The sequence below is a fragment of the Pelodiscus sinensis genome, chromosome 4 (assembly GCF_049634645.1).
Source record: "Pelodiscus sinensis isolate JC-2024 chromosome 4, ASM4963464v1, whole genome shotgun sequence".
NCBI classification, from domain to species: Eukaryota; Metazoa; Chordata; order Testudines; family Trionychidae; genus Pelodiscus; species Pelodiscus sinensis.
In genome coordinates, this window is record NC_134714.1 from 106,013,109 (window position 1) to 106,026,539 (window position 13,431).

The 13,431-nt window shown below is 41.0% G+C and overlaps 1 protein-coding gene and 1 long non-coding RNA gene across 10 annotated transcripts in view; one reads left to right on the forward strand and one right to left on the reverse strand.

Moving 5' to 3' along the window:
- Positions 1 to 13,431, forward strand: part of SBF2 (SET binding factor 2) — a 651,649-nt gene that overhangs the window by 606,811 nt on the left and 31,407 nt on the right. For all 9 annotated transcript variants that reach the window (XM_006129315.4, XM_006129312.4, XM_006129314.4 and 6 more), the window contains 2 exons: positions 7,145 to 7,271; positions 12,359 to 12,486. In XM_006129315.4, coding sequence (XP_006129377.1) covers positions 7,145 to 7,271; positions 12,359 to 12,486 — 255 coding nt within the window. The remainder of the gene's footprint in view (positions 1 to 7,144; positions 7,272 to 12,358; positions 12,487 to 13,431) is intronic.
- The window catches only part of LOC142829206 (uncharacterized), a 31,831-nt gene continuing 24,154 nt past the window's right edge, over positions 5,755 to 13,431 (reverse strand). The window contains exon 4 of the long non-coding RNA XR_012903621.1: positions 5,755 to 5,890. This is a non-coding gene — a long non-coding RNA (uncharacterized LOC142829206). The remainder of the gene's footprint in view (positions 5,891 to 13,431) is intronic.

Consider the following 13,431-nt stretch of genomic DNA (forward strand, 5'->3'; position numbering starts at 1 on the left):
ATGCACAGGAATATGTGTACTTGATCTTATAACTCACTTGGGGTGTGTCTAGACTACATGCCTCCTTCGACGGAGGCATGTAGATTAGCCAGATCGGAAGAGGGAAATGAAGCCGCGATTAAAATAATCGCGGCTTCATTTAAATTTAAATGGCTGCCCCGATCTGCCGATCAGCTGTTTGTTTCACGAGGCTTACCTGTGCCCTTCTTTGTCGGGGCATCGCGTCCAGACTCCCCCGATCTGCCGACAAACAGCTGATCGGCAGATCGGGGCAGCCATTTAAATTTAAATGAAGCCGCGATTATTTTAATCGCGGCTTCATTTCCCTCTTCCGATCTGGCTAATCTACATGCCTCCGTCGAAGGAGGCATGTAGTCTAGACACACCCTTGGTTAGATCCAATAATGGTATCAGCAGAGTGAATATGTGGACAAAGCTGGCAACGGGGTTTGTTGCAAGGGAAGGTACCGGGGTTGGTATTAGTGTGGTATGTCTTGTGGTTGTTGGTAAGAATCATCTTGAGGTTAGGTGGTTGTCTATAGGAGACTATGGATCTGTCTCCCAGAGCCTCTTGAAGTTTAGTATCCTGTTCCAGTATAGGCTGTAGTTTATTGATAATGTGTTGGACAGATTTAAGTTGGGGGTTGTAGGTGATGACAAGTGGTGTTCTATTGTTGGTTTTCTATTGTTGGTGTTCTATTGTAGTCTTGGGTCTGTTTTGAAGTAGATGGTTTCTAGGTATTCGTCTGGCTCTTTCAATTTGCTTTTTTATTTCTCCAGGTGGGTAGTTGAGGTTTATAAATGCTATCATGTGCCGAAAGTTAATATCATTAGCTCACAGACATTTACCTTCCCCCCGCCTCCCGCATCTCCCTTCTGTTCTGAAATTTGATTTGTCCTTTTCATATGTGTTCATTTTTTTAATTGTATCCTTTGGTATATATGGTTGTGACTATTTTCTTCCACTATTTGATTTGAGGAAGTGGGTCTGGCCCACGAAAGCTCATCATCTAATAAACCATCTTGTTAGTCTTCAAAGTGCTACATAGTCCTGCATTTTGTTTTGATGGGGGGGCACTCCAAGATTTTGGTAAATGGTCAAGGGATGCACTTTTCTATGGAGGAGGTGTGGGGTCTGGGACAGAGGCTGGGTGCAGTAAGGAGCTTGGGGCAGGAGATTGGGATACAGGAGTGTGGGGTGTGGAAGGGAGTTTGGATGAAGGAAGGGGTTGTGACTTGGGGTAGGGGATTAGGATGCAGGAGGGGGTGCATGGTCTGGAAGGGGGTTGTGACCATGGGCAGAGTGCAGAAGGGGGTTCTGGGGTTTGGGTTAGGACCTAGGGTAGGGGTACAGGAGGGAAGTGGACAGGGTTTAGATTGTGACCTGGTGCAAGAAGTTGGGGTTTGGGAGTGTGGAGTATCAGGTGCAGACTCTGGAGATGCTTACCTAGGCATCCCAGCAGGACCCTCTGGGAGTATTGCCCTATGTTAGTTTATGTTCCACTAGATACAATATTATAATATATTATAATCAGGCTAGAATTTGATCCTGAAATGTAATATGTTACCTGATATTCAAATGTCCCACAAATAAACACAGAGAAGAAACATTTGGTTTCTCTTTAAATCTCTCTTTTAACCATTCATTTCAATTTTAACATCTTGAGTACAATAAAACAGTAGAGCCAATATACATAAATTTGTCCGCTGTTCAACCAAAGTTTCAAAAAACATATGAAACAGTGATTCCTAAATTAGAACTGCATCATCTTTGAAAAACTCATTGTTTATTCCAGTATTTCCAGGTGTCAGCTGAATTACTAATGCTAAATCATTGTTTTTCAATAGCAACATCTGGCAGATAGTGTTGCTTCTAAAAAGATGGAGTTGATTAAAGTGATGTCATTACAAGAAACTCCCCTTATTTTAAACTTCAGCTATATCTGTTTGGTATTTTGATAAATATACTTCTATTTTATAGTGAACAAATGATGATCCAGAATTTAAATAAAATTCTCCATCAATTTTAGGATTCTGTCCTACAAACAATTACACATGTGAAATACTTTATTTACATCCTTTTCATATTCACTGGCTGCAATGAGGTCAAAAGCTAATAGATGCTAACATGAGTTCAATATAACTACTCCCATGGGGAAAACAAAAAGAAAAACTATGTAGCACTTTAAAGACTAACAAGATGGTTTAATAGGTGATGAGCTTTCGTGGACCAGACTCACTTCCTCAGATCATATTCTGGAAGAGAATTGATATGACCATATATACCAAAGGAATACAATGAAAAAAGTGAACACATTATAAAACTGACAAATCAGATTTAGTACAGAAGATGGGGTGATGGGGAAGGAAGGAGGAAATAGCTATTTATGAGTCAATGAATGGCTAATCAGGGGTGATAAGTGGAAAGCTATCTTTATAATGGTTAAGGTAATTAGCATCTTTGTTTAGGCCCATTCATAAAGTGTCAAATTTAAGCATGAAAGAAAGTTCTGAAATTTCTCTCTGTAATCTGGTGTTAAAGTCTCTTTGAAGTAAAATGCATTTAGTAAGGTTGTTAAGACTATGTCCAGGTAGGCTGAAATGAAAAGCAACTGGTTTTTCCTTGTGAAGATGTCTGATTTGTGGGCATTAATTTTTTGGCAAAGTATCTGAGAAGTCTGTCCAATACACATATCAGAAGGACACTGTTGGCACATGATGGCATAAATTATATTTCTGGATGAACAGGAATATGTGTTCTTGATCATATAACTGACATGGTTAGGTCCAGTGATGGTGTCACCAGAGTAAATATGTGGAAAAGCTGGCAATGGGATTTGTTGCAAGGGAAAGTTCCAGGGTTGGTATTAATGTGGTATGTCCTGTGGTTGTTGGTAAGAATCTTCCTGAGGTTAGGTGGTTGTCGATAGACTATAGTTCTGTCCCCCAGAGCCTCTCAGAGTGTAGTATAGTATCCTGTTCCAGTATAGGTTGTAGGTTATTGATAATGCGTTGGTGGGGTTTAAGTTGAGGGCTGTAGGTGATGACAAGTGGTGTTCTATTGTTGGTTTTCTTGGGCCTGTCTATAAGTAGATAGTTTCTGGGTATTCATCTGGCTCTTTCAATTTGATTTTTTATTTCCCCCAGTGGGTAATTGAGATTTACAAGTGCTTGGTAGAGATATTGAAGTTTCTTGTATCTGTCAGTGAGATTAGAGCAGATGCGATTATACCTAAGGGCTTGACTATAGACAATGGATCGTATGGTGTGTCCTGGATGGAAGCTGGAGGCATGTAGGTAAGTGTAGCAGTCAGTGGGTTTTCTGTAGAGAGTGGTATTTAATTTTCCATTAGTGATTTGTACTGTAGTGCCAGGAAATGGATCTCTCGTGTTGAATGGTCCAGGCTGAGATTGATGGTGGAATGTAGGTTGTTAAAGTCTCTGTGGAAAGCGTCCAGTGTTTCTTGTCCATGGGTCCAGATTATAAAGATGTCTTCGACGCAGCATAAGTAAAGGAGGGGTAGAAGTATACGGAAACGTTGTTCTAAGTCAGCCGTAAAGATGTTAGCGTACTGTGGGACCATGCGGATACTCATGGGTAAAGTTACTCAGCTGTTAATGTGTTTGTAATAACAGTTTTAGTGAGTATTATTTAGTTTATAGGCTATTTCAGAATTTCTTTGATTTATTTAAACCAAATACATATTCATTTGCATTGGGATTAAAAAGCTACAAGATATTATAGAATTGGAAATCTATAAAAGAGAAGAGTACATTCAGGAATTTCACAAGTCTTTATTTTAATCTTTATTTTAGTTACAATAGCAGAAATATCTGCATGTTTACTTAGCTAATTTAGGTATTTAGGGTGGGATTTTCAGAAGAGCCTAATGCTGCTACACACACAATTCCTGATTTACATTTTGGCTTTTGCAGATTCAGACTAACACAGCTACCTCTCTGATACTTTACATTTTTGGGTTGCTTATGTGAAAATTGCATCATTGTTAAGCCATACTTCAACCTTTTAGTCATGCTTAGGATCTGATCCCTTTCAAATTCATTGATTGCAATGAACTCAAAAGGTTATAGATGCTAACTAAATCTAGTTGCTCTTTTAAAAATTAAACATAGTTAAATAACCTGAAATGACCAATGACATCTTTTTTGTGCTTATTTGTAATCAGCTAAATAATCCCAGCTACTTTCTATGATATTAGGTTTGCAATGCATACTATTCTCTCATTTCTAATTGTCTGGGCTACATTTTATGAGGGAGTTTTGACTCCAATAGCTTACCACTCATTTGAACTTTGCAGATTGTACTGCAGCTGGAGAACTAAAGTGAACAATGGTCACTTAAGCCAGTTCTGACACCTTTCCCTGTCTCCAAATATGCAGAAATCAATTGTTAACGCACACACAATAATAGCAACTATGTCATTCAACTTTGTTCTCTCACGCAACAAGTATTTTAGATTACTTCTGCAGGAAAACAAACATAAACTGCATTACAATCATTTCTACAGTAACTTTAGCTCCAGAAGCATCAGAAAAGGGATCTAGTTGTGAAAGAATTTCATTCTCAACATCTAGATCCCTGCCAGGATTTGAAAAACAGTTTATTTTGATTGCCCTTTAAATTTCATAAATTGCTTATTGGCACAAAGGCAGAAATTAGGATGCTGTAAAATTCATGACTAACAGCTAATCTGTTGTATAAAAATATCCATCCCTTATGGAATTCACTGAAAAGTTCTTAAGATGGGGGGAAAGTACTGAACTACATATAGAGTACATATTTTTAAATACATTAATTATGGATAGCAATGCCATATGTAATAAACTGTATTATTTGACCACTTATAAATCTGTGCAGCATAAGAAAACATTATCATCCCATTTACAGTTCTGCCAGTCTTTTTCTTCTCCTTTTTGTAAAAAACCAGAAAACCTTTTCTCTTTATAAACCTGGTCTTCCACAATTTTATTATGGAGAAAATTACATTACTGAAAATTGTTTTATGCTTTTGTATTGTTAAAAATCTATGACAGTTTAGCAGTCCACATCATGAAAATAGAGAGGACACAATAAGCAACTATGCACGAAGTGGAAAAGTTCCTAAAGTGACTTAATATTTTAGATATCTGCCTACTAGTTAATATCCAAATGAGAATTCGTTGTCTGAAATAATGTATATGTGCCTATCTAGTTCTATAGGGATTTTTCCTATATGACTCCAATTTATCACAGCTGTACATTGGTACCTAATTTCTTTTTGATGGATTCAGATTCAGAAATTTGTTCAGCTAACACATCTGATGCTATGCTCCCAAATCAACTCTCAGAAAAACAATACAAAACAAATATGGTCTCACTGATGAATGAACACTTTTCACAATATGTATCTCACCACTCAGTCCTTATCCTCAAATGAAGCCTACATACAACCTTCAAAAAAACAGACTGGTAGGTTAAAGTCATAACTTTGCTAGACACAAAATATATTGATCTTAATAAAGATGCATTATGTATGGCATAATGCGGGGCTGGGCAAAATACGGCCCACAGGCTAGATCCAGCCCACCAAGCCACCAAATCCAGACCGCGGACGCAGCAGGGAGCCCCCAGGCAGGCTCCGTGCTTGCCTCACAGCCCTGCACACCACTCAGAAAAGTGGCTGCAGAGCCATTTTTCTTTCAAAACTGTGATCCCGGAGGGCAGGGGAAAGCTTCAGTCATTGACCCCGCCCCCAACACAATCCCATCGGCCAGTTTCTGCATCCATGGTTGCCAGGATGGTGTTTTCAGGAAGCTTGATTATGCACTGTAGTTTCTTCAGTGGTGTATCATGCCGGTAGCATAGACTCAGCATAGCCAGATAATTTTCCTGTAGGGGTGAAAATGCTGAGCTGACATTATTTACCTTACTATTATTCCAATATAAAGCAAGAATCTTTCCTTATCCATGTGTATCCCACTGACAGAAAGAAGGCTACTTAGGTAAGTAATGACTGTAGGAGCAGTTTTAACAGTTGCATATGACCCTAAAAAAGTACATCTAAATACAAATTATGCGGAAACATATTACAAGCAGATATAAATTCCGTTGGTAGCCAGACACGTTTCATAGGATCCTCATACATTGCACTACATGTCATATTATGGCATGATAGGATAATATATTGATTACGTTTTGCTGTTTCTCGAATAATTTTATAGTTTCAATATTTGTCATGCACCAAAACCCATATCCTTTCTAGTTAGAACTATTTTCTAAGTATAAAGTACTATCATGAATAATACTTGTCTATTTTAAATTAAAACATTGAGTAAAATATTAAAGATATGTATGCCAGCACATAGATTAATGGTATTGACGCATTGTTTTCCATATTAAATGCTATTTATAAACTAGTCTAATTTTTGATATACAAAACATTTATAAAACATTTAAGTTGGGGAAACCATATTTGTTTCATTTTCATTACATGTGTTCAAACTATTGTTATAAAAGTAGCCCCTCTAATCAGTTAGTATTGACAAAGGGAGATTTCCCCTGTTCACCTAAATGAATCCTAGTCATGATGCAGAACCTGAACTGTAGATGGCTTTTATTATTCCAATATAAAGCAACATCGTATTCTTCCAGCTCAACTTTGACTTCACATGAGTATATCTGGCTATAGGATTCTAGATGCTCACTGCAGGTGAACCAAATTTAAGGTTAGAAAAAATGTTGCAAAACTTTGCAAATGTTTTATAAAATGGAAGCTGTAAGCCTAATATGAAATAGGTTTTGTGAAAGTGGCCTCTGTTAAAGCAGCCAAAGCAAGCTATACTAGTATGTAGGAAAAAATGCTGTGCTTTTAAATTGAAAACTAGGATGATGCTATCTATATTCATCATCTTGATGAAGCAGTCATTCCATGGTTTAACGTAGCTGCAAAATGTCTTCAATGAAAATACCAGGAAATACCTGCATGAATCCATGAAGAGTGTAGGTAAGACAGTGACCCTTAATTACATATTTATTAGCATTCATTGGGTTATTACTTTGTGTTATGTTTTACCTTTGTGTCCTTTAAGCATTCTTGTTTTAATATAGTCAATGTCTTTTTTCTCTTCTGTATATATTTTGTAGATTCACAATCAGTATCCTACAGAGTTTGAATTCAATCAGTATTTCCTGAAGTTCTTAGCTTTTCACTACATTTCAAATCGATTTAAAACATTTCTTCTGGATTCAGACTATGAAAGACTAGAACACGGTATGTGTAGTTGAATGTGGTTGATGCTCATTCTTTTTTGTTCCTTTCATTTCTCTGTTATTTTACGCTTTTGCCCTTATTACTAAGTTCACAGGAGCCTTTTCATTGTGAGATGTTGCAACAACATTGTACTACTGATTACATTGCAGCAAACTAGAAACATAGAAACTTAGCGTAAGCTGCGTAAGTGCCATGGGTATACAGGCAGTCCCCGGGTTACATGGATCCGACTTACATCGGATCCCTACTCACAAACAGGGTGAGGCAACCCCGCACTAGCTGCTTCCCCCCAGCAGACCAGGGAGACGCGAAGCTAGCGCCCCTCCCCCCCCCCCCCCCCAGCAGACCAGGGAGACGCGGAGCGGCTTTTCTCAGCAGACACCTTAGCTTGAGAATAAAGGACTGAGGGAAGTGAGGTGTGGGAGAATAAAACTGAGCTCTGAAGAAATGTTTGGCTAGAGTTTCCCCTACAATATGAACCAGTTCCGACTCACATACAAATTCAACTTAAAAACAAACCTACAGTCCCTATCTTGTACGTAACCCGGGGACTGCCTGTATTAGAATTAATTCTGTGGACTAAGGCATTGGCAGCTCTGTTTTGTGAATGTGTAGTTCCTGAGCCATGCTACAAGGGAAGAAAAATTGAAAGAATAGTTATAATTGGCGGAGCCTTGCTTTTCTTTCCAATCCACTCATTCAATACAGTTTCCCCTTCCGTGTGCCTGTTCTCTAAAAGACTTTTGGTTTTTGTTGTGGTTTTGTTTTTTGTTTTTTGGGGGGAGGAAGGTTTGGTTGGTTGGTTGGTATTTTAAGTACAGAAAAGATCCTGTGATTCATGAGATTGTATGGCATTACCACAAAGTCCTTTTCTCCCTTTTTCATGAAGTCCTGTGTTTTCTTTTACTTTATTCCTCTATTTCTAACAGGCTAACTGGCTTCATGTAAGGCCTTACCTGCCTTCTGAATTCTCAGCCCTGTCTCTGACAGATTGCTCACTCAGTCACATCCACCTTTCCCTGGCTTACCTCTGAACATGTGCAAGAAGCAAAATGGTAGTGAAAACTCTGAAATTAAGTTGTCACAGAGAAATCAGATGTTTCATGGCAAGCAGTCTATTTAATGCTTCCTCTAAAGTCCCAAACAACTATGAAAATAATGCAGGCACCAAGCAACCATTCTTTATCTGCACAAAATATTGATTTGTATTAGGGATGCCAACCTGTAGCCGACTATGTAATTTAACCGATAACCTTGGGATTATTGGTTAATCCTATCAACTACATGCAGCCCCCCCCCCCCTTGCTGCCTCTGTATGAGAGGCAGCAAGGGAGGAGGTGGGAACCAGTGCTTGGGGATCCTATGGAACTGCCTTAGACACACATATGCACACTGCTGCCTCTGATAGAGAGGCAACATTGGGGAGGATGACGGGCAGGTGGGAGCTGGTACACACTGGAAGCCACTTTCAAGTGGCTCCTCGCGCATATCAACTTCCACGGAGCCGCTTCCCTTTCTATCATAGACAGTAGCATGGTGGGGGAGTGGAAGGCGGGAGCCAATACACGGGGGGGGAGCCATCTTTTAAGCTGGCTGTGTGCATGTGCCAGCTCCGTGGAGCCACCTGCCCCCTCTTTAGGCAAGAGCTCTGGGAGACAGGGGAGGCTGCCACAGAGCAGCCTCTGTCTGCAGTGGGTCCAAACTTGCCACAGACAGAGGCTGCTCCGTGTGCTGCCGGTGCAACCTCTGATTGTGGGGAGCTCAGGCCCACTACAGACAGGGGCTTCTACCACCCCATGTTGCTGCTTCTATATTCAGAGGCAGCAATTTGGGGCAGCTGTTGAGAGCCATTCTGCATGGGGGGCTGATTTTTAATCCAGTTCCCCTGGTGGACCAGCTCCCACCTGCCATCCCTCACTGCTGCCTTTGATACAGAGGCAGCAGCACAGGGTGGAAGGTGGCCCCCGGGAGTGGAGCCAGGAGCACTCTGGTTTCTTGCCCCATCCCAGGGGCTAAGATTTGATGCGGTTAAATGCATCGATATCTAACAAAATGAATCTGTATGTTCTTCTTTGCGTGATGTCCCCGTGGATGCTTCACTGTAGGTGACAGGTCGCCCGAGGCCTCAGATCGGAGCCTTGCAAAGTAGTTTCTCTTTTTGAGCTGCGCATACACAGGAGGCGTCTCACGCTGCTCCCGCCCGAGTGTACAGCTCGCACGGCTCAACCCCTCCCTTTCAGTTCCTCTCTACGTGCCCTCAGAGCGCCAACAGCTCCCTCTCAGCCTATTACCTCACGTAGTGCTTCATAGTTATCAGTTAGATAGTTACTTTTAATAAGTTTATAATAGTTAACTCAATAGTTTTTTAGTAATTTCCCGCATTTATTTCTCGCTCAGCTAAAGTGGCACCATCTCTGACAGTGCTGTGTGCTCTCACGCCCGTTCCAACGGTGCACACTGACCCACAACTGAGGTGGGAAGCAGAGGAGGCACTATAATCAGCGGCTGATAATTCCAGTAGGCACCAGCACTCGTACCCTCCTTCTGCAGTTCTATCACCTGCAATGTCCTCAGCCCATTGCTCTCCTCAAATACTACAATCTCCAAAATGGTCTCACCATGGTCCTTTACCTGATGATGACCAGGTGACCACATTTTCCTCACAACATGCATCACCGATAGGGTCACGCCCACACCATTATAAATTTGGACCACATCAAAACCCCTGGTACCCACACAGGGCTTCTTCCCCCGCACCTTACCCACTGCAGTGGGTGCCTTGGGAATATTGGTACTCACACAGACACCGGTCCTCAATTCATGCCACACCAGCAAGAAGAGGCTTGCCTCCAACCTGGTCCCTCCCTCGTAGAAAAGACTCAGAAGAGGACAGACAAGTGCCTGACAGAAACCCAGACTCTCATACATTCAATGCATTCCCAACGGACAATTCTCCATCAATACCATCTGATACGTGCCCAACAGACGACATTAAGCAATTTCAAGAGCTTTTTAAAAGAGTGGCAACAAGCCAACAAGTCTCTCTCCAAGAGGGACAGGAAAAACAACACCATCTGTTAAAAAATCTGCACCCCACATTACACGGGGAGATTGCCTTACCTGTAGATGAGGCAATTATGGAAACATCAGATGAGTTATGGAAAAAGCCTGCATCTATTCAGCCTACCAGCAAGAGGGCTGACAGAAAATACTTGTTCTTCCAAAGGACATGGAATTTCTGTTCACACACCCCCAGGCAAACTCCTTGGTGGTGGAATCAGCCCAACAGAGATGCAAACTACCGCAGTATAGGTCAGGCAATCAAGACAGGGATCACAAAAAATTAGATCGCTTCCGCAGAAAGGTCTATTCTTCTGCATTGCAATTGAGAATTGCAAATTACTCTGCTCTTTTGGCATACCATGATTTTGATAATAATTCAAAATTGGGGGATCTCATGGGACACCTCCCTGAGTCAGAGACCTGTCCTGAAGGCAATAGTCCATGAGGGCCACATGATTTTCTGCACTGCCCTACAAATAGCACTGGATGTTGCCGATACTGCAGCTAGAGCAACAGCCACAGTGGTGGTAATGTGCAGGGCATCCCGGTTACAGGCTGGGAACTTTGGTCCAAAGTCGAGGACCTATCATTTGACAAACTAAAGTTATTCACAGCTAAAACAGATGAGGTCCTGCATAGTAGTAAAGTAGTCAAGAACTAAACTCTGAACTCTGGGCACATACATTCCACCCTATAGACATAAACGATACACTCCCCCCCCCCAAAACCGCAACAGATACGGGCAATATAATCGACCACCACAGAAACCCTACAAAGACACCAGGTCCAGACAGTGGCCACAAAGAAGATGCTTCAACCAGGGCCGCCCTTCCAACTAAACCACGAAATAGCAAATTTGAGGGTGTGGTCGAGGGTCTGCAAAATCTCCCTCATGATCTAATGCCAATGCAATACAGCCATCTTTTTATCCATCATTTGCACCTCTTCTTAACGCAATGGAAGTCTATAAGATCAGACCAATGGGTGTTGGGAATAATTCTCATCAGATATACTATCCCCTTTACTATCCCCCCCCCCCCCCCCATCCTACCCAGTCCCTCTTCAGGAACCTCTCTCATGAGGCCCTGCTAAAACACGAGATCAATCATCTCCTGATGATTGGGGCTATAGAGAGAGAACCCAAGAAATTTCGCGGAAGGGGGTTCTACTCAAATTACTTCTTGACAGAGAATAAAATGGGGGGTTGGAAGCCAATCCTTGACCTCCGCAAACTGAACAAATTTCTGAAGAAACACCAATTCAAGATGGTGACGCTAAATACAATTATTCCAGCATTAGATCAAGGGGACTGGTTCGCAGTCCTCAACCTGCAAGATACTTACTTTCATTTCACCATCCATCCAGCACACAGGCGTTACCTACTCTTCACTCTTGGACCAGACCATTTTCAATACAAAGTCTTACCTTTCGGCCTTTTATCAGCTCCCCAAGTATTTTCAAAGGAACTAGCAGTCGTTGCGACATATCTCGGACAACAACCCATCATCATCTTTCCATACCTCGACGACTACCTGATAAAAGGGGTATCATGTGAGGAGACCACCTCCATGATAAACACAACCAGAGCCCTCCTCAGTCACCTAGGCAATCTAATCAACTAACAGAAATCAATGCTGCATCCAGTCCAAGACACAGAATTTATAGGCACCCACCTAGATTCGATCTTACCCACTGCTGTGCCAATGTGACCTTCTTTCCCAGAACCATGGGAAAATGTTACATCCACAATCCAATACATTCCACGTCCAAAGAGGGATGTAAATTAGACATATCGAAATTGCAAATGAAGCCGGGATTTGAATTTCCAATGCTTCATTTGCATAATTGCTTCATTACTTTTTTTTGAAAAATGCTATTTCGAAAGTGAAACTGCAATCTTAAGTTCTGGTCATTTTGCAATATTTTCATTTCTTAATAAATGTCATAAAACAAAATTCTCCTGATTATGCTTTACCATTTGTTACATATCACTCTAAATCCATCTTTTACCTTTTTTCTGATAGGAACATTGTTTGAAGATAAAGGAGACAGGCATGCCAAAAAGGGAATCTGTATTTGGGAATGTATTGAAAAAATGCACAAAAGGAGTCCAATTTTCTTCAATTACCTATATGCACCTGTTGAAATAGAGGTATGACACAGAAACTTTTATGTTGTTTGTTATTCTGAATGATTCTTTAATTAAAATTTGTCACTTGTTGAATTGGCCTAGACCACTTTCAGACATATTTTATGCTAACTAACACTGCTGAAGACAGGTTAAGAAATATTAATAGATCATTGCAATGTTTCAGTACTTTATATCACTAGTCATCCTAAATATTTAAGTCTTACACTGGTTACTTATAAAGAGACAAGTCCTAGAACAGGCTTGCACAACTCAGAAAGCAATGACGGCCATATTACTCCAAAGAAAACAGCTGCAAGTAGGGATGCTATCCCAAAAAATACCAAGCACATGACTAGAAATTTTTGTTGAGCAAAAACAAAACAAAAAAGACCCACCACGTCTCAGCTTGACCCCCTGGCATTTGTCTCTCCTTCAGCCTGCCCCTTGGTGTCTTCCCCTTTCTCCTGTCCTGCCCCCCTTCCCTCAGCACAAGCCCCTGTCATGGCTCCTTCCCCACTCTGGCATGATAAATGCAGAAGTGGGGGCCAGCAAGTGTACCCCAAAGCCTTATCTACCAGGCCTTGGTATAAAACTTCCCCCAAAATCTTAAAAACCTAGATCTTGGGAATAAAACTTCCGCTGCCACCACCCAAATGTTGATAAAGAAGTCAGGGGAAAGATCATTTGGGAAATCCCAACCCTAAAATAAAAATCAGGCACACAATTAACCACTGCCAGGTTAATAAAAAGAAAAGAAAGAACTTTTATTATTACAACAATATTCCTGTTGCAAGCATAATGACTAGATAGGTAGGTAACAAAATATACTCATGGAGAAACTCCATGGGCCTAGAACTTAGTTACAAAGAAAAGCCAAAACATCTTTTAAACAGTGCCAGATCTCAGATCCCATACCCAACCCTTAAAACAATAAAGCCTAACGAAACTACCTAAACTTTACCCTAC